A 25,005-nucleotide genomic window follows, 5' to 3' on the forward strand; every position below is an offset into this window, starting at 1 on the left:
CAGCCTCGGACAATAGTCCTTTCCCTCTCGACCGGCAATGCCACTCGCCATGGCAAGTCAAGCAGGCGCTCAGGCGGTGGACATCCAGAGGAAATCCTTTCTCCCAGTCCATTGCCTAGTGCTCATTGCCGATGTCAACCTTCTCTGTTGGTAGCTATCTTCCATCACCTCTCTGTCCAGAGGCGTTGGTTGCCTCGGGAGTCTCATTTTCCGATCAATGTCCTGGGAATCCAGGCGTTCCTGTTATCCCTATGGCGTATCCACCATCTTTTGGTGGGTTGCCCGTCCAAATGCAATCAGACAAAACCACCTCTGGTGCTTACATCAGTCATCAAAGAGATACCCGCAGCAGAGCGACCATGTGCAAGGTAGCCCATATTCTCAGATGAGCAGAGAAAACCTCTCGGTATTTTCGTATCCCAGGTGTGAAATATTTGATGGCAGTTTTTCCTAGCCATCAAAGTCTTGCTTTGAGACAGTTGGAACTTCATCTGGAGGTCTTTCCACAGATATGTATTCGTATAAGGACTCCGGTCTAGGGTCTGCTGGCTTCAAGATCAAACGCCAAGGTGCTCCACTTCAAGACCATCAAGGTGCATGCAACGGTCTCTCCGTGGCGTCTGTTTTGTCTTCTATACGTGTTATTTTTTTCTCCATTTTCTTGTCTTCCAAGGGTCCTTAGGTTTGGCCATGCTGGACGTGGTATGCAATTTTGGTGCACATAGTCGCCGATGCCCCGTAGCGACTACTGAAACGTACAGATCTGCTCAGCCAACGTCCATTTGATCATGAAGAACTCGGGGGCCCTGTGCTTATCAGCTTGGCCGATGAACCCCGGAAGCTATCTCAAGCTGGGTTCTCTCACCAGGGGTTTCCCACGATGGTTAGCGTTGGGAAGCCTGCATCAGCTAGCATCTATCACCGCACCTGATAACCTTCTTTGCATGGTGCAGGTACCGCGGACGTCCTCATGACTTCTCTGTTCCTTCCATATTAGGAATTCTCTCCAGACTGGTCTATAATCAGGACTAACTCTCTCAATCTCTCTCAAAGGCTAGATTCCGGCCTTATCTATAAGTAAGTGGGAGTGTCCCACGTGGTATTTGTCTATAGTTTGGCGTTAGATGCCTAGGTCCTTATAATGGTCCTTGGTGTTTTTCAGCAGACACCTTTCGGACCCTCGCAGAATGTCTACACCCCAGTTCTGGCTCGGAAGGTCGTCTTTTCTTGGTGCGATGACGTCGCAGTGCCGTCTATCACACATGTCTCAGAGCTTGCTACTCTGTCCTGTCGAATTCCTTTCAGGTTTTTTCCACCAGGTCAAGGTAGTCATCGAATCGCCTCTGTTCTTTGTTGTTCAAGGTGGTCTTGCCTTTCCACCTTAACGAGGACTTTGTCCTTCCCTCTTTTTGTCCAGCACTGGTACATCGAGTAAAATGAGCTCTTCTCATCCTGAATGTTGTGGAGGCTCTCCAAGGTTTCGTCTCCAGGACAGCGCCTTTCAGTAGGTTGGACGCCCTATCCCTGCTTGATGAGGGTCTCGGGCAGGGTTTAGCCCCTTCACGGCCACAATCCCAAATGAGTTCGCTTGACCATTCAGAAGTCCTTCCACTTCCGAGCCTATCCCAGCGAGGATTAAGGCAAACTTTACTCGGTCGGTGGACGCTTATTTGAGCCATTCAGTTTCGGACGTCCACAGAACAGGTCTGCAAGGTTACGACTTAGTTCAGCCTACATTCACTGATTTCAGCACTTGCGGCCCTTCACAGATTTATTCTGCAAGCGGCGGTAGCGCAGCTTTTGTCTGTTGGGTACATGGGGTCGATCTGTTATGCGGATCCCCACCCACGGACTGCTTTGGGACGTCCCATGGTCCTGTGTTCACCAATGAGTCGAAGGAGAAATGTGGATTTTTGTGAGTACTCACCGTAAAATCCTTTTGTCCGAGCCACTCATTGGGGGACACAGCACCCACCCTATTAATCTTTTGGCTTGTTGTGCTTGTTTTTCTGTCATTTGAAGTATTGTACTCTGATGTCATGGTAATGATCTCCTATTGCTTTTTGCACCAAACTGGTTCTCCAGGAGCCAGCAGGAGGGTGTATACTGCAGAGGAGGAGCTAACTTTTTTTGTAGCTACTAAAGGCCCCTTTAAATTTAGCGATGCACCAGCGATCCCGACCACGATACGACCCAGTCAGGATCGCTGGTGCATCTGTAAATGGTCGCTAGTGAGCAGCCACACAGGCAGATCTCACAGCGATGCAGCAGCGATACAGCGGTCGTTACTTACCTTTCAGACGAGGCGATTCTGACGTCCTCCCGCCTGCGTCCACTCGTCAGCGACAGCAGTAATCCCAGCAGGAAGCGCCCGACGAGAAATGGAGCTGCGCGATCAGTGACAGACAGCGAGGGGAGCCGGTCGGAGGTAAGTATCACACATAGCGATATCGCTAGCGATATCGCTGCGTCACCAAATCGGTGATGCTTTAGCGATATTGCTAGCGATATCGCTATGTGTAAAACTCCCTTTAGTGTCAGCCTCCTAGTGGTAGCAGCATACACCCTTGGTCCTGTGTCCCCAAATGTGTGGCTCGGAGAAAAGGATTTTATGGTGAGTTCTCATGAAAATTCCCATTTTTTATTTTAAGGAAAAATGCTCATTTTATGCCTTCCTCTTAAATTTTTTAATATGTATTTTAAGCTTCCTATTTCTTTTGTAGGCACTACATTTTGCTCTTCGGCTTCTGCCACATCTACCAGACAGCAGTGCATGCGTTTTTTATATGAGAAGCTCTCTGCTATTGTCAACATTACTGAAGAGGTGGAACTCGACCTACAGATGTATGAGAGAACAATAGAGCGGAAGATTAATTATTTGGAAAGCTTGTTTGGGATTGAGCCCTTCTACATAACTAGAGGTAATGGACACAGGATTTAGTGTCTTTATCTTACAGATTCTGTGCTGGTCAAGGCTGGTCAAGGTCCTTCTTGTTTCCAAACTGTATGTAATAAAAGCTTATTCTGTAGGTTGCTCAACCTGTAAAGTGATTTATAAATCCACATTGAGAGTTTTTCGTTTTCTGTTCCTTGAGGTCCTATATTTCACGAAGACGCTTTGAATGAATATGCGCTTAATTCAGAAACTACTTCAATGAACGCACAGAGGCTGCTGAGGGCGATGCAACTCGACAAACCCATTTTATTAGAGGGGTCCCCTGGTGTTGGCAAAACCAGCCTGGTCACTGCTTTGGCCAAAGCATCTGGAAATCATCTTGTTCGGATTAACCTTTCCGAACAGACGGTAAAGACCTGATGTTATTTTTTACTGAAGCTGAAGTAAACGTCTAAAATGTAAGGGTTTTTAATTTTTTTTGGAAGATTTTTAATATCTCAAGCTCTGGTGACACGTATTTCTGCTATAGAGAGATACATCGGTTAATATTTATTCTATAAAGTTTGTATTCTCAGTGTATTGAGCACAAATTAAAGGGAACGTCTCCTGTTAAAATGGTGTCTGATCCTCCATAGGAGCTGGTCAGATTGATTACTATTGTTTGTGAGGACAGTTTCAGGAAATGTTGCATTGAAATCCTAGCTGATTTGTATGCACCTTGAGTCCATTGGGCGATCCTGGCATGGTTGCTATTAAAATTTAAATTTTCTAAAGCTCTCTATTTTTTTGTAAAAACTAAACCTTTGGGTTGGGGAGTTCCCAGTTATTCTCAATAGCTGTTAAAGGGGTTCGATATTAAAGCCCCCGTTACACATAACGATGTCCCAGCGATCCCACCAACGATCCGACATGATGGGATCGCTGGGACATCGTTAGGCTGATCGCTGGTGAGCTGTCACAAGACAGCCCCTCCAGCGATCAGGACCAGCGACGCTGGTTTCTAATGTAGACATCGGGTATCCAGGAGCCACGACTCCTAGAAACCCGTTGTTTACCTTGGAAACCAGCGTACACACTGGTTTCTAATGTAAACATGGGGTATCTAAGAGCCGCACGGCTCCTGGATACCCGATGCTTACATTAGAGACCAGCGTCGCGTGCTGGCCAGCGGGAGACCAGCGATCGAAAAACGGCCCAGGCCGATCGAGGAAGATCAGCGATAACCGGGGGGGGGGGGGGGGGGGCGGCGCATGGTCGCTGATCCCCGTCACACACCGCGATCTCGCTGGCAAAATCGTTGTCACGTCACAAAATCGCTATGTGTAAACGAGGCCTTAAGCTACACATCTGCAATCACTCTTTGTGAATCCTCACTTTGCACACACTGCACACTGTGATGATTCTCTGGTGCAGACACCGGAGAGGGACACTGGCGTGTGGCCACAAGTATGTGATTTGCATACATGCGGTCGTGTGCCGACTAGATGGGCATGGCCTCACTCAATTCAAGTATTTTGAGCGAGGAGTGATAAAGTCTGGTTAGAATGTGGCTGGAAGTATGGTAATCGCCTACATGTGGTAACATCACCCGCTTCTGGCATCGAAGAATCTTCACACCGAACTCCATATAAGGATTCACTAGTCACATACTGACTGCAATCTTGTAGCTTAAAGGGATTTCCACTACTGGGACAATCCCTTTTCATACCCCACGCTTGCCCCTGATGAAATATAAAAGCTAATACTCACCACCCATGTTGTCGCTGTTCCTGCAGTGTCAGCACGCCCTCTCCCTGGGGCTGTCATGAGGTGGTTGTGACATGTGACATTAGTGCTGGCGTCACTGTCCGTCCCCACTTTGGACAAATTGAGCATGTAGGGGAAGTTAGAGTTGTGGGTAACTTCATTAAGACTGGACAACCCCTTTAAGCCAGTAAAAATTGTAAATTCATTAGTGCGGTTTTGTTTACATTTTACGAATTGCACAAAAAGTTTTCCTACTATTTTTTTTTTTTCTAAAGGATGTAACGGATTTATTTGGTACTGACCTTCCAATTGAAGGAGGCAAAGGTGGTGAATTTGCTTGGCGTGATGGACCGCTTCTTTCAGCCTTAAAGGCAGGGCATTGGATTGTACTAGATGAAGTAAGTTTATTCCTCGATCTTACAGCCTTTTACTACACTGCTTATATTTAGGACTATCACAATGCTAGATGCACAGTGCAAGGATTGAAGCATAGTGTTCAGCCTCGTTCATTACGTTACGTAATTCTGATTTTTTATTTATTTATTTATTTATTTTTTTATCCAGCTTAATCTGGCATCTCAATCTGTGCTAGAAGGACTCAATGCATGCTTTGACCATCGTGCCGAGGTGTACATTCCAGAACTTGGCATGAGTTTTCAGGTGCAACATAAAAAGACAAAGATCTTTGGGTGCCAGAACCCCTTTCGTCAAGGAGGTGGTCGGAAAGGACTTCCACGATCTTTTTTGAACAGGTTTACTCAGGTTTGTGCGTTTACTGATTTATTTTTTTTTGTTTTCTTTCTTAATTTGCCATGAAAACTGTCAGTAGTAATTAGTTTCATTACTGCAAAGCGCTGTTTTAGTATTCAGAAGTATTCCTTAGCTCATATTGTGTCTGGTGCTATATAGTGTGGTTTTCCATGCTTCGTTATGTTGTTTTATCTGTGATTTTGTGTGTTGTTGTATAGGTCTTTGTGGATCAACTTTCATCATCTGATATGCAGTTCATAGCTTTGTCTCTCTTTCCTGCCTTGGGTGAAGACATCATTGATAAAATTGTTGCATTCAATAACCAGGTATCTGTTTGACATATTCATTTATGTGTCTGTATATATATTTTAAATACTTAATATATTTAGTTTGGTTATTTTTTTTTTGTTCCGCTGGTATTTTACACTGCCACAAGCTGCCTATGATTTCTAAGCAAATTTATACAGAATGAGCTTTGTCTCTGCCTTAGATCGAATTGGAAGTTATGACTGGAAGAAAATGGGGCCAAAAAGGAGGACCATGGGAGTTTAATTTGAGGGATCTGTTTCGTTGGTGTAATCTTATGTTGCATGATCAATCACTTGGAAATTATGATCCATCCCAGCATGTATTTCTGGTATATGGAGAACGAATGAGATCTAAAGAGGATCGCCAAAAGGTTAGTATTGACAGGTACTGGAGAACCTGACAGTTTGCACAATTTTAGACGCAGCTTCTGTGTCCATATTGCGTTAAACGGAACCTGACTGTTTCTCCAGGCCCCCCAAACTGCCACTATGTATTGTATTTATTACTATTTTATATCTTTCCTAACATGCCCTTTTAATAGTCTTGCAAATTACTATATATGGCCCCCTGCTTCCTCAAATCTTTTTTATAACTGCAGCTGCAATATAGTGTTCAGTTAGTCTTGGGCGTGATGTTAACCCTACACTAATCATCCCTCTAGTCATGTTATCACACCCATGTGGAATTGAGTAATGTGATTTGCAAAAGTGTTAAAAATTCAAAGCAGCAGCCGACAGCCCTTCAAAGATAGTGATGCATGTTCAAAGTCCAATGGAAAATACATACCAAAAATAATAAGGAACAGCATCCAGTCCAGGTGAAAATAAATTAAAAGTCGATCTTTATTTTGCCATATTGCAACGTTTCGACCATTAAGGTCTTTTTCAAGCATACCGTGGTGTATTCTGGCAAAAGTGGTGTCACCGCCAGCTCTTTGAAATCTCTGTGCAGTAAGCCGGATGTACGCTCACTGTGCGTGGCCGTTGGGGCAGTGGTGACACAGCACGCAGCCATCCATGCTGCCGACTCTGCAAATCTTGTGACTGGTCTTGTCCTGTGTCACCACTGCCTCCCTACATATTTGTAGTGCGCTGATGAAGCAATGGTGCGTATACCTGGCTTTCTGCGAATTGTCATGGAGGCAGAGATACTAAAGACAGTGATAAATATATGGTGGCTGTGGAAGCTGTGAGGTTCCCAATTAGCTAAACCTTGATAGTTTAATGTGCAAATCCAGAGTATTGCTCATACCAACTTTCTAAAGTGTTTCTTTTTATGTAGCTCATGAAGTTTTAATGTATTTTTTTCTATTAAATAGGCTTAACTAGTCTTTTACTTTTTAATCTTTTATTGTAGCTTATTTCCCTTTATGTGGCAGTATTTGGAGAAGAAAATGTCCCTTACTTGGGAACACGACATTTTCACATCAGTCCTCAAAATGTACAGGTAAATCTGCAATGTGAATTTACCCAAGGTTGGAACGCAGTAGGTTGTTCTCAAGGGAAGGAGACATTTTTATTATAAGATAGGTCTTATTTCACAGATCTATGTGTAACAAATTAAAATATTTTAAAGGCGTTGTCTGACCGTAATATATATGGAATGGACTGATTGGCATACTTAAGGCCCCGTCACACTTAAGCGACTTATCAGCGATCCCGACACCGATATGAAGGTGTCAGGATCGCTAGTAAGTCGCTATGTGATCGCTGGTGAGCTGTCACACAGACAGCTTCACCAGCGATCAGCACAGCGATGCCGAGCGCCCGGCATCGCTGGCTATCGCTGTAGAAAATAGAATCAAAATAAAAAATATAGTTATTCTCACCTTCCGACGTCCCGTTCAGCCATCCTGCCTCTCTCCACGCTCCGGTCCCAGTGATCCTTTGCACGAATGACCGCGAGATGTCACGGTCTCGAGGGATAACAAAGTCTCGCGGTCATTCTCGCAAAGGATCACTGGGACCGGAGCGTGGAGAGAGGCGGGATGGCTGAACGGGACATCGGAAGGTGAGAATAACTATATTTTTTATTTTTTTTATATTTTTTTTTTACACCTGATCGCTGGTCTCCCGCTGTCACACACAGCGATGCATGCTGGCCAGCGGGAGACCAGCGACCAAAGAAATGTCCAGAGGTTTCTTGCAGCGATCAGCAATACCGGCAGGGGGGCCGCTCGCTGATCGCTGTCACACACAGCGATCTCGCTGGTGAGATCGCTGTTACGTCACAAAAGTTGTGACTCAGCAGCGATCTCGCTACCGAGATCACTTAGTGAGACGGGGCCTTAAGTCTTTAAGCCCTCCGCAGATCCAGTGCAGGCAGCTGTAGGGGCCTTCGCTGGCTCCAGAAGACTAGATGACCATGACACATTTTTCTAGTCACCTCATCATTGCAACCAATTACAGACTGCAGGACACAGCTGGCGTAGACCTCCGGAGTGGCCTGTGCTGGATCGGCGGGGCTGCTGGAAGACGAGTTTGCCTTTTTATTATTTTGCTGTTGAACCAACCTTTTTAATTAGTAAATTAAAATTTTGTTTGTGTGTTGTTGTTTCATGGTTAAACATGAAGCCAGTAATCTAACTGTATCTAAATGAAAAGATTATCAAACTACACACATTTGATGTAAAAGCCATGTGTTTTTCTTCTCAACTTTGCTTTCCTAAAGGTTTAATTATTTCAATTATTGAAGATGTAGGAAATATTCTGCCTTACAATTGTTCTTTGTGCCTTCATACATCAGGTTGGTTTTTCTGTTCTTCCTCGCGGTGCCAGTTGCTCTTCAACTAAGCGCCAACACCTGTCTCTTCTTCACCACTCCCTTCAATGCCTTGAACCAGTAATGAAATGTGTAGAAATGGGCTGGATGGTTATAATTGTAGGCCCTGCAGCTGTGGGGAAGACCAGCCTTGTTCAGCTTTTGGCCCATTTGACAGGAAATAAACTGAACGTTATGGCAATGAATAGTGCTATGGACACCACAGAGCTTCTTGGTGGATTTGAGCAGGTACTAAAATTCTATAAATTACATTTGAACGTAATCTACTTATATTTTTAATGTAAACAAACCACTATGTATGGACAATTATATTTTTAAGTGTAATCGGTTGTCAAGTGTATCAAATGTGTTAAAATTATGTTTTTGCCTTGAAATTGTTAATATAGAAATTTATTCAGTCATGAGGAGTAACCCTCTTTGAGTTCTGAGGTTTTACATATCCGAATACAATAAAGAAAAAATCTTGTCCTTCGAAGGTCTTAAAATTTGATAATACAACCTCAGATGAACAACAGCAAGTGACAATGTGATTACAATGTGTTATTTATTAAATGAAGACTTCGCTAAAAAGCATAAGTAGAGCATGAAAAATGATGTTCACCATAGGAATGATAAGGAAAGCTAGCAGCCAGGAGCTTGCTTCAATTTCAATTGCAGTCAATTGCTTTTGATTCTTTATTGACAAGTGTGACCACTTCAATGAAGATGGAAGTGTTGGCAATTGGCTCGTCTGGAGCATTCAGGTGACTTAAAACCATGCCAATGAGGGAAGCCTTCAGCAATGATGTTAGAGAAGAGATTGTTGCCCATCAGTCTGAAAGGTTATAAGGCATTTCCCCTCAAAATTAGATTTCTTTATTCTCCTGTGAGACAGATTATTCACAAGTTGATACCATTCAATAAAGTTGATAATCTTCCCACAAGTGGGTTTCCCAGCAAGTTCACCCCAAACTTGGACCATGCGCTCAGCGAAATGGAAAACAAAAGAGAGATACAGCTCTGGCTCTAAATGAGTCATTTAGATGGTTAAAATTTCAAATTCATGACAGTACATTCAGAAAAAAACAGCTTGTTTTAGGAGTGTTGCCAAGAGAAAGCCTCTTCTATCTTAAAAGAACATGGCAGCAAGGTGCCAAGTTGCATGTGAACAAGCCAAAACACTTTTTGGAGATTGTCCTTTGGATAGATGAAACAAAAGTGTAGATCTTTGGCCATAATGCCCTACATCATGTTTGGTGAAATAATCATGTCAGCACATTTGTCTTATGCCAATTGCATACACGGTGATTGTAGGGATGATTTAGGCTTTTTGGTAGCCATTGGTCCTGGGCACCTTGTGGTCATTGAGTCAACCATGAACTTCCATGTATATCAACATATTCTGGAATCGGATACAAGACCATGAAAACGCAGTTTTGGCATTTTCAATTTTTTTTTTCTCTTGTTACGTCGTTTACTGATTGGGTTAAAATACCGTAGGCAGAGACAGGGCTGGTCCCTCAGCCTGTCTCTGCCTCTTATGTGAAACTAAGCTAAACTTGTTTAGTCTGGAATCTACAGATGCAGACTGCAAGGGAGGAGCTGACTTCTTTTAAGTGTAATTCTTAGTGTCATCCTCTTGGCTGCCGCATTGGCATACTTATATCCATGGTTTCCACTGTCCCCTAATGAGGGCTACACGAGATGGATTGTACATTGCCAAAAATCCTCTTTCTGATTGGACTTTTATGAACATGGCGATAACAAATATATATATTTTTCTTTCGGGAGAAAGGGTGGGGGTGGGGTTCAAACCCTTGTACTACTGTATACTATAATACCAGTGGATGGCATTATATAGTGAAAATCGCATTGTTCTTTGAAGTTTCAACTAAGCCTGAACTTCAGAGGAGTACCAAAATGACAGCAATGGGGGCTCTCATCAAGCCCCCCAGCTGTCATAGTAACCCTTCCGCACCCACCAATCACTTCAAATCCGGTATCTACCGCATGTGGAGAGTTCAGTTCCTGAACCACCTCCATGCATGATCATATTCACAAACACATGTGATTTGGGGTTAAAAGTTGTACTTAGTTTTTCTCATGTTTGTAGAGATATATAGGTATAGTTAAGAATTTTCATTTACAAAACGCTCTGTGCTCCCCATGCTCTCACATGGAATACGTATTCTTCTAGGGCAGAAGTTTCCTTCCCCTTCTGTCAACATAGCCACATAGGGGCTTGTCTTTTACAGGAAAAGTTGCAGTTCTGAATAACCACTATTCATTGTGCTACTGAAAATCGGTTAAGCTACATGTGCTGTGATATGATGATGGAAACAGAGACAGCAGGAGGTCACATGCTCCCGCTCATTAGCCTCATGTAATATTCACTGCACCCGCTGTCCATCACCTCAGTGCTGAAGCCGCTCTGAGTTTGTTGACAGGGAACAGTGCATATTGCATGTGCCTGCACTCTCCCTGCCTCCCATCCTTGATATGCCCCCCTGTGCCGCTTGCACATGATAAAATAACAAACACTTAACTCACCTTCCGATGATGGCTCCATGCTCCTATCTCCTCCCATGGCTCTTCCTGTGTCTGTGCCGACATCCGATCATGTAACATAGTTAGTAAGGCCGAAAAAAGACATTAGTCCATCCAGTTCAGCCTATAAAATTCTGTCAGAATAAATCCCCAGATCTACGTCCTTCTAAAGAACCTAAATAGTAACATAGTTAGTAAGGCCGAAAAAAGACACGGATGTCATCACTGTGTGCCCAGGTCACATGATCTGGTGCCCGGGAAACGGGAAGCGCCACGGGAAGAGCTGGGAGAACGGAGCCATCATTGGAAGGTGAGTTAAGTGTTTGTTATTTTATCATCTGCTTGCCAGAAGCACAGGGGGGCATATCCAGAATGGGATGCTGGGGGGGGGGGGGGGGGGGCAGTAGCACAGGGGGGCAATGTGCCAGTGTAGCAGCACAAGGGGGCCATGTGCCAGGATGGGGGTTTAATAGATACCAGAATGAGGGACATATATATGATTTGTAAGACGGACACTGTCATTACAAGACAGACCCCCATTTAACATAAAAAAAAAATTCTCTTTTTCTTCACCAAATTTGGGGGTGCGTCTTATAAGGCGAAAAATACGGTAACTCTAATACGAAATAAGACACGCAATAACTGCTGTGGTGTCAAAAATTGACTGAGGTGCCTTTATTAAGAGATTACCTGAAAATATTTATACGTTTAATTTAATAAATCCATATATGGGATAAATAATCATAAATTAAATAAGCAGTTTAATAAAATACCAGAACCAATCAGCCCAGATTACTGAACGATTTTACCTGTAACCAATAACAAACCAGAAACTCGTCCACCTTAGGCAACTTATTCTCCCTAATAAAGGACCTCGACAGTATAAAATAATAAAATCCATAAAAATCACGGAGGGTGGGCAGGAACTTAAAGAATTCTTCAGCTGGTCTGCAGTCCTGACAGGAATGTAGGTCTATTTAAAGCTTACATTTGAGCGCCCTTTCTCTGGTCCAATCATATCATACATACTTTTTAAAAAAGACATCAACAAACTGGAGCAAGTTCAGAAAAGAGCGACCAGAATGGTGACCGGTCTGCAAACCCTGTCTTATGAGGAAAGGTTGCAGGATTTGGGAATGTTTAGTTTGCAAAAGAGAAGACTGAGAGGAGACTTAATAGCTGTCTACAAATATCTAAAGGGCTGTCACATTGTAGAAGGATCAACTTTATTCTCATTTGCACAAGGAAAGACTAGAAGCAATGGGATGAAGCTGAATGGGAGGAGACACAGATTAGATATTAGAAAAAACTTTTTGACAGTTAGAGTGATCAATGAGTGGAACAGGCTGCCACGAGAAGTGGTGAGTTCTCCTTCAATGGAAGTCTTCAAACAGAGGCTGGACAGACATCTAACTGGGATGATTTAGCGAATCCTGCTTTGAGCAGGGGGTTGGACCAGATGTCCCAGGAGGTCCCTTCCAACTCTACGATTCTATGATTCTATGATTCATATTCATTTAAAGGGAATCTGTCACCTATTTTTTCTCCTTCGTCTCATTGGGGGACACAGATACTGTGGGTGTATGCTTCTGCCGCTAGGAGGCTGACACTAAGTGAAAAAAAGAGGTTAGCTCCTCTTACGTCGTATACACCCTCGCCCCTATTGCGGGCGGAACTCAGTTTTTTGCTTAGTGTCCATGGAGGCACACACGTCTGGTTTTGCTCCAGACCGATCTCCCTAAACCATCAACGGGCGAGCACGTGTTGAGTATCGTCTCCATGTATCCTCTCCCGCACCGTGGAACATTATCTGGGCCGTTTTCCCCAGACCTTTTTTTATTTTATTTTTACCGTCTATGAAGATGAGACAGGGGCAACGGATCCTATTGAAAGGGTCCGATTTCCCCAAACCATCAACGGGCGAGCACGTGCGAGTGTCCCTCCACGTATCCTCTCCCGCGTTGTGGGACACAATGCCGGACTTAGCCCTGACCACCCCTAGGTATTGAAACCATGGGCTGTACAGAGGCACAAGACTAGTCCGTGCGGCCCCCACTGCTCCACCAATGCTTAGACTGCGGTGCTGCAAGGCGGCGGACGGTCCCTCTCCTCACCCCATGAAGGGATTAGATGGAGCTAGGGTGCCTGCACCGTCCTATTTTGTCAAGGCTCCCTCACATACCTGAGCTGGGAAGCTAAAGAGGATCGTCGGTGAGGAGAGGGCCTGGGAGGGCTCCTGCGGTGAAGATCCGGGGCTGGAGCCCTTAGCTGTCAGATGCCACCGGCCATTGGCTGCAGAGCAGTGCGGAGAAGCCCATGCCAGTAAGTAGCGCCATTTTTTTGTGGCGCCAGGGGATAAATTGAGGCCGCGGCTTTAGCCCCCCATGCTTGGGCGGCAGGGGATAAATTTAGTCCCCGGCTTCGGAGCGCGGCTAGGCCGCAGACCCGGAAGTACCGCCCCTGGACTAGTTTATATGCTGGTGGTCCGCCCCAAAGCTGGTGGCGCGCGATTTTTGTGCGGAGGCGTCCAGGAACGGGGGGGCACAGGACTGAGGTAAGTGCTGCCTGGGAGACCACAGGGAAAATGAGGTGCTACCTCCTTCCCCCTATCCCCAGCAGCGGACAGATACAGCATGTCCGAAGAAGCAGCATGCATGTCTTGTCGGGCTGCCTTTCCGCGGGCGCAGAGCAAGCGATTATGCAAAGCCGGCGACTCCAAACACGCCTAGGAGCCCTCCTGTTATGAATGAGTAGCCGAGGAGGAAATGAAAAACAACAAAGCTAAGTCTTAGAAAACCAAAGAGGTTGCTAACTATGCAGACTGCAGACCCCTGATCCTAACACGCAACTAGCAGAAGTCGTGGAGCGTTCCTACGGTGGTCCTAGACGCCTTGTCACAACCGGAGAACTAGATAAGCCTAAAGCAGGAAAAAAAGAAAACTAACTGCCCCAGAGCAGACCCCAAAGGAGAGACAACCCCCCCACACGTATTGATGGTGAAGAAAGATGAAAACACAAACAAAGGCAGGAAAATAGGCTGAGCAAACGATGGGGCCAAACTAACTAGAAAGGCCAGGAAAGGAAAGACACTGTCTGCAGTCTGCCAAAAAACCCTATAAAATGTCCAACACAACTGATAGCAAAATTAAGCCTGAAGTCACTAGACTTCTCCCACTATATCAGCACTCTGAAATATTCTGAGACAGAGCAAAAAGAGGCCGATCTAATACGGGACAAAAAAAAATGCAATTTGGCAAATAAGATTGGAAATTCAGCACAGCCCAGCCAGGCTGGCTGACCACACAAAAAAGCTGAAAAGACCAACAAGAGCAAGTGTGAACATTAGCAAAAAAACAAACTTATCTGAGAAGACTAGACCTGAGAAGCAGACTGAATCACCAGCAACAGGATAGAGCGTCGGCTGTCTTATATCCAGTCTGATACTCCAGAGATCCAATCATTATCTTCCTCACCAGGTGGCAGATCACTACCAGAGGGAGAACAGAAGGGGAACTCTCAACTGGTGGAGCAGAAAATGAGCTCATAACACTCTCCCCTGCGACCGAACGCACAATGCTGGTGTGGGCAGACCGCAGAGGACAAGCCTCGGGATTCCCGCTGTGCATCGCCCGGAACCCGACGCCTAACAGAACCTCAGTGTCCGTCCTCCCCTGCGACCGCGACCAATGTGCCAAGCCCCCCAGAGTGGGCCCTATCACTGTCATAGTTCATGCAATTAAGTCCCTTCAGGCCTCAGAGGGGACCTCCACCTCACAAGAGGCAGTCCCAAGGGAAACGAATCCACACGGTGTCACCCAGCCCTTCTGGTTCCTTGTCATCCGTAAGTTCTGCTTCTCGCTCCCCGTCACCAGTGATTGATAGCGAGCAGACCTCAGATTTCGACTCAGACGAGCCCCTTGACCTGAATACTCCAGCGTCACGTGAAACAGTGGACAGCCTCATAGAAGCCGTCAATCAGACCTTGGGGATTGAGGATGATCCCGCAGCAGCTACGGGGCATGAAGTGGCTTTTAAGAAAGTGAAGTGCCCGCACAGAATTATTTTCCTCACCCGGAGTTTGAGGACATAGTGCAGCGGCACAGAGAACGTCCAGACAGGCGTTTCTCGGGTCAAAAAGCATTCGAAACAAGGTATCCATTTGCTCCGTACCTCCGTAAAAAATTGATAAAATTCCCGATGGTGGATCCCTAGTGTTTCCTCAATTAAAGATCCCACGGATCGCCTTATAGAGAGCTCAGTATATGAGGCGTCAGGGTCAGCGCTCACTCCCTCATTCGCAGCAACTTGGGTAGTCAAGGCTATGATATCATGGTCAGAAACATTAAACAAGGTCGCGCAGGAGCAGGATCTACCTGCAGAGATTTCCGAGGTCGCAGGTCAGATGGCGATGGCCGGAGACTGTATAATCAATGCATCTTTTGGTGTGGACAATTGTTCTGCACTTGCTGCCGCTAATGCAATTTCTATCAGAAGAGCCCTATGGTTAAGGACATGGCAAGCCGATTCTACTTCTAAGAAGTCCTTGACTTACCGGCCTTAACAGTGCGGCCACCTATTTGGGGAGAAGTTGGATCAACTTATCTCCGACTCCACAGGAGGAAAGAGCGGGTTTCTCCCTCAAAAAAAAGTCAAAACGCTTTTTCGTCACCCGTTTTCAGGCACATTTTCAGGCCTTTCGCAATTCCGGCAGGACTACAGCGGCCAATTCCGCCGCCTCAGGCCGCCCCAACCAGGATAGGGAGCTGCAGGTCTCATATAGTGCCGACCCATTGGGGAGAATGCATACTCAGCAGCCCAGATCGAGGGGATCCAGATCCCAAAGATCGTCGGCCAAATGACTTGAGGCCTTTACCAGACGACACCGGCAAGGTGGGCGGCCGCCTACTCTGGTTTCACCACGTCTGGGTCAATGTCGCTCACGACGCTTGGGGAAAGGAATTGGTGGCCTCAGGTTACAAAATAGAATTTGTTAGATATCCTCCTAGACGGTTTTTTTTTTCTTTCCTGGCTTCCCAGGGTGGATACCCAGGCAAGGGCTCTATTAGGAGTCATCAAATCGCTACAGCACAACGGAGTCATTGTTCCAGTGCCGGAACACGAAAGAGCTCAGGGGTTCTATTCCAACCTTTTTGCGGTTCCCAAAAAGGACGGGTCTGTTTTGGACCTGAAGCTTCTGAACAAATTCATCAGGATCAGACATTTCCGGATGGAGTCTCTCCGTTCAGTCATATCGGCCATGGAGCAGTGAGAATACTTGGCCTCAATAGACATCCAGGACGCATATCTGCATATTCCCATTTTTCCTCCTCATCAGAGGTTTCAAACGCTTCCCCATCGGCGATCAACATTTTCAGTTCGTAGCGCTACCCTTCGGGCTAGCCACGGCTCCCAGAGTGTTCACAAAGGTTATGGCAGTTGTCATGGCCACACTACATTCTCGATGCATAGTCGTCTTGCGTTATTTGGGTGACCTCTTGGTCAAGGGCCCGTCAATACGGGCATGCGAGGAAAAGGTCAACATCACGCTAGATACTCTTGCCCCCTTAGGATGGTTGGCAATGCAAAGAAGTCATCCCTTGTGCAAGCTCAGAGGATCTCCTTCCTAGGAATGATCTTCGACACTTGCCGAGGGTTGGTAATTCTCCCTCAGGAAAAGGCGCTAGCTCTCCGGCAGGGAGTCCGGGCACTTCGCCAACCAGTCCCTCATACCATCCGATCCGGGATGAGGATTCTAGGGAAAATGGTGGCAGCAATTAAAGCAATACCTGTCTCCCAGTTCCACCTTCGCCCCCTGCAGCACGCCCTCTTGTCAGCCTGGGACAAGAATCCTTTAACGCTCGATCGGTGGTGCCGACTGTCCTCTCAAGTCAGGCAGTCGCTCGGATGATGGATAACCAGTTCCTCTCTGGCCCAGGGGAAACCTTTCCCCCTAGATCATTGGCTGGTAATGACAACCGACGCCAGTCTCCTCGGTGGGGGAGCGGTGTTTCGCCACCACACAACCCAGGAACTGTGGTCGCCACAGGAGGCACGCCTCCCGATCAACTTATTGGAGATACGTGCAATTTGGCTGGCTCTGCAGAAGTTTAATCACTTTCTAGCAGGCCGCCCCGTCCAGATTCAATCGGACAACGCCACGGCGGTGGCTTACATAAATCATCAAGGGGGCACCCGCAGCAGAGCAACCATGCGTGAGGTGGGGCTCGTTCTTCAGTGGGCCTAAGCAAACCACTCTGTGATTTTGGCTGTCCACATTCCGGGGCGTGGAAAATTGGGCGGCAGACTTTCTCAGCCGGCAGGGTCTTGCATCCGGAGAGTGGTCTCTACATCCCGAAGTTTTTCAGCAGATTTGTCAACTGTGGGGAGCTCCGGATGTGGACCTGATGGCTTCCAGAGTGAATGCCAAGGTGCCCACATATGTCGCTCAGGCCAGGGACCCGCAGGCATTCGCGGTGGACGCGTTGGTTCTGCCATGGAGCCAGTTTCGCCTCCCATATCTATTTCCTCCACTGCCTCTACTTCCGAGAGTCATCAAAAAGATCAAGACGGAAGGGGTGCCGGCGATTCTGCTGGACCCAGACAGGCCTCGTCGAGCGTGGGACGCAGATCTAATGCAGCTGCTCGCCGACGTTCCTTGGCGCCTGCCAGAGCGCCCAGATCTACTGTCTCAAGGGCCGATTTGCCACCCGAACTCAGGGGCCCTGTGTTTGACGGCATGGCCATTGAATCTTGGATTCTAACCCAGGCAGTGTTCGGGAGCGAGGTGGTCGCTATAATGATTAGCGCCCGGAAGCCTGCTTCAGCACGAATTTACCACCACACCTGGAAGGTGTTCTTTGCTTGGTGTCGAGGCCGCGGTGTTTCTCCACTGAGATTCTCAATCCCCAACATCTTGGCTTTTCTCCAGTCGGGCTTAGAGAGCCTGGATAGCTCAGTTGGTAGAGCATTAGACTCGGGCTTTGCCCCAAGTTCCCTCAGGAGACAAATATCGGCCTTATCCGTCCTGCTCCAGCGCAGAATTGCTACCAATTTGCAGGTGAAAACTTTTCATTCAGGGAGTCTCCCACTTGGTACCTCCCTATAAGGCGCCTTTGGACGCCTGGGACCTTAACATGGTCCTAAGTGTTCTGCAGGAAGCTCCGTTTGAACCGCTTCAGGATATCTCTTTGAGGTACCTTTCCTGGAAAGAGGTGTTCCTAGTGGCCATCGCTTCCATCAGCCGGGCTTCAGAGCTGGCGGCCCTATCCTGCCGAGCTCCGTTCCTCACTTTCCATAAGGATAAGGTGGTCCTCAGACCAGCCCCTCCTTTTCTGCCGAAAGTCGTGTCCTCTTTTCACATTAATGAAGATGTTGTTTTGCCTTCATTTTGTCCAGCACCGGTACGCCATGTGGAAAAGGCTCTTCACACGATAGACCTGGTAAGAGCCCTCCGTAGGTACGTGTCGCGGACAGAACCCTTTCGTCAGACGGACACGCTGTTCGTGCTCCCCGAAGGGCGCAAGAAGGGACTCGCTGTCTCAAAATTGACCATAGCCAGATGGATTCGTTTGACTATTCACGAGTCCTACTGCATTAGAGGCATGCCGATTCCAGTAGGGATCAGAGCGCACTCTACCCGGGCAGTGGGCGCCTCTTGGGCTCTTCGGCACCAGGCTTCGACGGAACAGGTTTGCAAGGCAGCAACCTGGTCCAGCCTACACACATTTGCCAAACATTATAATATCCATGCTCAGGCCTCGGCAGATGCGAGCCTGGGTAGAATGATTCTCCAAGCAGCGGTGGCGCACCTTTTAAAGAAGAGGTGCATGTAGCTTGGATCGGTGAGTCAATCTCCCACCCAGGGACAGCTTTAGGACGTCCCACAGTATCTGTGTCCCCCAATGAGGCGAAGGAGAAACATGGATTTTTGTGATAACTCACCGTAAAATCCTTTTCTCTGAGACGCTCATTGGGGGACACAGCACCCACCCTATTAGCCAGTTGGCTCTGTTTTTGTTTAGTTAATATGCATTTATTTATGTGATATAAGGGTGGTCCTTTTCTGGACATGTTTTACCTGTATTAAGGCTGATTTTGTTGTCCTACTGCTTTGGCACCAAACTGAATTCTGCCCGCAATAGTGGCGAGGGTGTATACGACGGAGGAGGAGCTAACCTCTTTTTTTCACTTAGTGTCAGTCTCCTAGTGGCAGAAGCATACACCCACAGTATCTATGTCCCCCAATGAGCGTCTCGGAGAAAAGGATTTTACGGTGAGTTATCACAAAAATCCATGTTTTGCCTATAAGCTGCCAGCACCGTCATCAGGGGCTTATCTATAGCATTACAGAATGCTTTAGATAAGCCCCCGATGTACCTTGAAAGAGCAGAAAAAGGAGTTATTATACTCACCCTGAGGCAATCCTGGTCCGGTCCGGAGGGTGTCGCAGTCCGGCACCTCCCAACTTTGTAGCGATGACGTCCTCTTCTTTCCTGCCTGTAGCGGCTCAGGCGCACTGCTCTGCCCTGTTGAGGGCAGAGCAGAGAACTGCAGTGCGCAGGCGCCGGAGGAGGTCCAGCGCCTGCGCACTGCAGGACTTTGCTCTGCCCTCAAGAGGGCAGAGCAGTGCCCTTGCGGTGCCGCGACGGGCAGGAAAGAAGAGGACGCCATCGCTACAAGATGGGAGGCACCGGACCGCGACACCCTCCAGACCCGGACCAGGACCGCCCCTGGGTGAGTATAATATAACTACTTTTTCTTCTCTTTCATGGTGCATCGGGGGCTTATCTACAGCGTTCTGAAATGCTGTAGATAAGCTCCTGATGGAGGTGCCGGCAGCTTATAGGCAAAAAAAAATAGGTGACAGATTCCCTTTAAGCTGTTGCTAAGACCCCAGTAAGATTAACCTCTGATAATTTTAGTTCGGTTTAATACAATGCCAGGTCTGTGACATCATGCAACCACAAGCTTATGCAGCTGTGTGGTTTTCCAGTCTGTTCCTCTGTTTTTTGAGAAATCAACCTGTGAATTGATATGGAAATGAAACTGAATAGCTATATGTGGATCTGAAATCTGTCACTCCAGGTCTATTCCTCACCCAGCGTTGCCACCTTCTGTTTGACTGATGGCTCCATTGTCTGGAGCTGACACTGGCCAGGGAATAGAGCTAGAGTGACAGAGGCTCCAGATCTACCATAGTCCTTCAGCCTCATTTGCATATCAATTTAAACATTGATTTCTGAGTCAAGGAGGAACAGACTGGCCATGTAAAGGTACTGCTAGGCTCATCTTTGAAATAGCTATATGTGCATATAAATAGTTTGGGGGGGGGGGGGGTGAAATCCTGCTGACAAATTTCCTTTACATTAAGATTATATATGCTTTTTAAAGTGACCAACTAAAATATTATTTATTGGACATTTTTTCTTATTCGCTTGTTTTCTTAACATTTCAGGCTGATCTCAACAGACCGTGGCAGCAGTTCCTTGAACAGGTTTGGAATGCAGTGGTAACGTTGGTAAGGGATAGTCTTCTTGCTACAGACGTATCTCCGGATGAACCTGAAATTTTGTTACGTTCCTGGAGCAATTTAAATCTCTCACACAAGGCCAAATCTATGCTAGATGAAGGACATGGCATTTCTACAGAGGTGCTGAACAAGCTAGATGCTATGCTTGTGCAAATTCAGAAGCTGAATGGAAAACTCAACTCCTTCTCGAAAGCAGGTGTGTAAATTGCTGTTTTTTGAATATACGTATTCTGTGCAACGTAACACTTCAGATGGAGGAGGAGGAAAAAAATGAAATAATAAAGTTATTGATTTTATTGTTACCTGAAGCGTGTGTTTTTATTGTCAGAATTTACATCCATTTTGGAAAGTTTGCGCAATTTTAAGGATCAGCTCCTTCATTCTGTAGAGGGACAGACTGGTGGAACATTTGAATGGGTTGATGGCATTTTGGTGCAATCTCTGCGTGCAGGAGACTGGCTTCTGATGGACAATGTCAACTTTTGTAGGTATGTTTTATTCAGTTTGCCTTTTTGTGCTTTAGAAAAGCTGGCAAATGTTTTGATAGTTGCTTGATTGTATAATTTGGATGCAATTTCTTAGACTCATTATAACCAGGTTAATTATTTTTTCCACTTTCATGTTTTCCTCCCCTTCTGAGAGAGATAATGTAATTTTTCTATTTACATAGCCATATGGAGTATTGTTTTTTTGTGGGACGAGTTGTAGTTTTGAATTACATTATTCATTGTACCACTGAAAAACAGGACGTAAATTTACATGTGGGGTGAAAAAATGCCACCGTTGTTTTTTGGGTTCCGTTTTTACAGCACTCATTATGCGGTAAAAAAGACCTGGTAGATGATTCTCCAGGTCAATACGATTTACAGCAAAACTGTATGCTGTTTTTATATTTTAGTAGTTATACAAAATTCTGAACATTTGTAAAAAGAAAAAAAAAATCATTTGGTGGGACAGAGCACAAAAGTGAATAACCATCTTTATCTTGACTGATAATGATGAATCTCCCCAAGCTAACATAATCATGAAGAGTAAGTTTAAAGCTCATCTATTGCAGGAATATACAGTGGTAACACCATCTAGCCTCACACTGAATAATGGGTGAACTATTATATTTATGTGTGATGGGTATATGGGCACGGGACTATGGGATGGAGGATGTGTGATGGGAAAATGGGTATGTGCATAGGACTATGGGATGGAGTGATATGTATGATGTGTATTTGGGCACGGGACTGTGGGATGGAGGATGTGTGATGGGTATATGGGCAATAGACTATGGCGGGGGTCCCCAACCTGTAGCTCGGGAGCCACATGTCGCTCATGGGCTCATGAATTGTGGCTCGCGGCTGTCTGCCAGCTTGGCGCATTAGCTCCAGATCTAGCAAACAGGTATGAATGAATGGTGAATTTTGTGAGCAGCCCTGCACAGAAGAGCAGATCTGGATGCACATATACTGGTCTTAGGGGTTTTGAGATAATTTAAGTATGGTACGCTGGAGACAAGATGATACCACCTGTCAGAGGAGGTGCTTGAAGCTTTATGTGACAGTGTGTTGGGAGGGGGGCGGGAGCTGAATGTGGCTCGCGGCCCTTCCTCAAGGCTGGATGTGGCTTGCGATCCTCTCTCAGAGCTGAATGTGGCTCGCGACCCCCTCTCAGAGCTGAATGTGGCTTGCAACCCTCTCTCAGAGCTGAATGTGGCTCTCAAGGTCAGAAAGGTTGGAGACCTCTGGACTATGGGATGGAGGGATATGTAAGATGGGTATATGGGCACGGGACTATGGGATGACGGATATGTATAATGGGTATATGGGCACTGGACTATGGGATGGAGGATAATCATTATAATTTCTTATAACTAACCAAAGTTAGTTACTATGCCCTGGCAACGCCGGGCCCTTCAGTTAGTTCTATATATTATAGAGACTCCACTCGTGATCCCAAGCAGCACTCCTAAGCTAACACTTTGTACTTCTAAGCAACAAAAATCTCCTGTACTCTCAAGGAGTTCCTTCCTGTCTTGCTCCTTTCATTTATTGCATTAGGACACTGACTGTTTATGAATATTAGATTCCCCAAAGATATTCTCTATCTTGTTAGGGTCCCGTCACACATAGCGACGCACCAGCGATCCCGACAACGATATGACCTTGTCAGGATCTCTGGTGAGCTGCCAAACAGGCAGCTTCACCAGCGATCAGCACCAGCGATACGCGGGTAACAAGTGACACACGTCGCTTAGTTACCCGCTGTGTATGTTAGAAACCAGCGCGCTGGTGCAGGGAGCTGGTAACCAAGGTACACATCGGGTTTCTAAACGCCGCGCGGCGCTTAGAAACCCGATGTGTACCTTGGTTACCAGCTCCCTGGACCAGCGCGCTGGTAACCAAGGTACACATCGGGTTTCTAAGCGCCGCGTGGCGCTTAGAAACCCGATGTTTACCTTGGTTACCTGATGAGACGTCCCCTAGTTCTATTAAAGAGGAATATTTAATATATATTAATGTGTATGTTGCATGTTTATGGCTCTCTGCTTTAAAAAAAAAAAAGTTGCAATGCATTAATGGGTATTATGCTCTGACAGTATGGTGTAAATCACTACTCTACAGACAATGTCATCTTTTTAATTATCTTAATTTTTTTCATTTTTACAGTTCCTCTGTGTTGGATCGTCTCAATGCATTACTTGAACCTGGCGGAGTACTCACAGTCAGTGAGCGAGGAGTCATTGATGGAACTATCCCCACAATATTGCCTCACCCTAACTTCAGGTGAATGTTTCAGTAGTTCTCTAGAATATAAAATATTTTGTGTTGCAAAAAAAAAAAAGGTTGAAAACTGCAAAACGAGTATCTTTAGACTTTTCTAAAATGTATTTTAATTTTCGAGGCTGTTCTCACGTTTCCTGTAAGAATCACTTACACACTCCTTTCAAATCAAAACTTTATCTAAAACAATGTTGCCTCTTTATCTTTTGGAACCTGTTCTCACTCTAGGTAGTTACAGCAGTGCTGAGATCTGAATGGAGGCTAATGGTGGTGCCAAGCTTTTGTTATGTTAAATTAAATAGAGTTCAGTTTGTCTTATTTGTTGGAAATATTTTATTTTCTGTAGACTCTTTATGACACTGGATCCTGCTCATGGGGAGATTTCCAGAGCCATGAGGAATCGTGGTGTTGAGCTATACATACCTGAAGATAGTGATGCTGCATTGGATTCTTACGACATTAAGACTTTATTGAACAGTCTTGGCGTGATTGGAGATAATTTATGCAATGCTTTGATACATGTGCATAAAGAGATCAACGAGACCATAATTGGTAAGTAGAAGAGAAGCTAACGTACCATCTGTGAGACAGTGACCAGCATTGTTGTAAATGGCAGGTATGTGTCGCAGTGGAGGAGATCCTCTGCGCTGTAAGCCTGAAGTGTTGCTCTGGGACCTGTAGTTTTATGAGCCTTGTTTTTGTTTATATAGTGGAGCTTACAGGGTTAGCCGGAGAGTTGGGCGGGACTGTCTAACCACGCACACCTCCCACCTATGGGGGGTGGTTTCAGCTACATAATGTGACCGTGGTTTGGGTCACATGGTCGGTCTAGGTTGTAAGGTCCTGCCAGAGGTCAGGCCTGTGTGTTGGGAGGTCCTATGAGTAGACGGACTTCCTAAAGAGCACATGGTGAGGCCGTGTACCTGGAAGGTCCTGTAAGTGGAACGGACTCCTGAATAGCACAGTGTGAGACAATATACTCGTACTCACAGAGTCTGTGACGGCACTGCGTTGGGGAAGCTATGGACCTTCTGAGGTTCTGGACTGTCAGGAGTGCCCTTCTTTCAAGGCATCGAATGAGACGATGATCTCAGTTAGACTGCTTCCCCAGAAGATAGGACTAATGAGGAGTCAGCATGTGGAGCAGGAGCTCCTGTAAGGTAACTCCAGACAAGGGGGTTATGGTAAGGGCAGACAAATATCTGCCATTGGAACAGACTGTTGGTGCTTGTTGTGTTCCGTGAATCTTAATGAACTGTTCGGCATGCTGTCATCCACGGTAACTGGACAAAGAAGAAGTCTGACGTGCTTAGGGACCTTGATTCAAAGCCGTTAACTAAGAAGTACTATGGACTACATGAGGTCTGTGATGTGTAACATGGCCTACAAAGGTTTATGAATTGCATAATAAACCGCATAGACTGTTTTGTGAGAAAAACATGCCCGTGTGCTTTCATCCCGTCGCCAAGCGAGTATTCCCCCAAAACATGCAGTTTGCATTGTCTTACACATCATAGAGCAGTTTCATAATTTCAAAGGGGTTGTCCAAAACCAACAGTGAATTTCATATCTGATGACCTGGCCTCCTACTTTTGTAGAAAAAATAGATAATATCCGTCTGGAAATCTGCTCCCAACCACCAAGTGCTGTGACTCCCATCCATTCCTGAATCTCCCCTGGCTCACTTTCCACATTTG

The 25,005-nt window shown here is 46.1% G+C and overlaps 1 protein-coding gene across 2 annotated transcripts in view; it reads left to right on the forward strand.

Moving 5' to 3' along the window:
• Positions 1 to 25,005, forward strand: part of MDN1 (midasin AAA ATPase 1) — a 476,296-nt gene that overhangs the window by 176,295 nt on the left and 274,996 nt on the right. For both annotated transcript variants that reach the window (XM_073589565.1, XM_073589566.1), the window contains exons 35-46: positions 2,724 to 2,921; positions 3,096 to 3,304; positions 4,918 to 5,040; positions 5,207 to 5,404; positions 5,611 to 5,718; positions 5,883 to 6,071; positions 7,058 to 7,147; positions 8,447 to 8,710; positions 20,463 to 20,733; positions 20,866 to 21,025; positions 23,195 to 23,311; positions 23,655 to 23,860. In XM_073589565.1, coding sequence (XP_073445666.1) covers positions 2,724 to 2,921; positions 3,096 to 3,304; positions 4,918 to 5,040; positions 5,207 to 5,404; positions 5,611 to 5,718; positions 5,883 to 6,071; positions 7,058 to 7,147; positions 8,447 to 8,710; positions 20,463 to 20,733; positions 20,866 to 21,025; positions 23,195 to 23,311; positions 23,655 to 23,860 — 2,133 coding nt within the window. The remainder of the gene's footprint in view (positions 1 to 2,723; positions 2,922 to 3,095; positions 3,305 to 4,917; positions 5,041 to 5,206; positions 5,405 to 5,610; positions 5,719 to 5,882; positions 6,072 to 7,057; positions 7,148 to 8,446; positions 8,711 to 20,462; positions 20,734 to 20,865; positions 21,026 to 23,194; positions 23,312 to 23,654; positions 23,861 to 25,005) is intronic.

The sequence above is a fragment of the Dendrobates tinctorius genome, unplaced genomic scaffold, assembly GCF_039654945.1.
Source record: "Dendrobates tinctorius isolate UK_male_01 unplaced genomic scaffold, ASM3965494v1 ptg000111l, whole genome shotgun sequence".
Taxonomy (NCBI): Eukaryota; Metazoa; Chordata; class Amphibia; order Anura; family Dendrobatidae; genus Dendrobates; species Dendrobates tinctorius.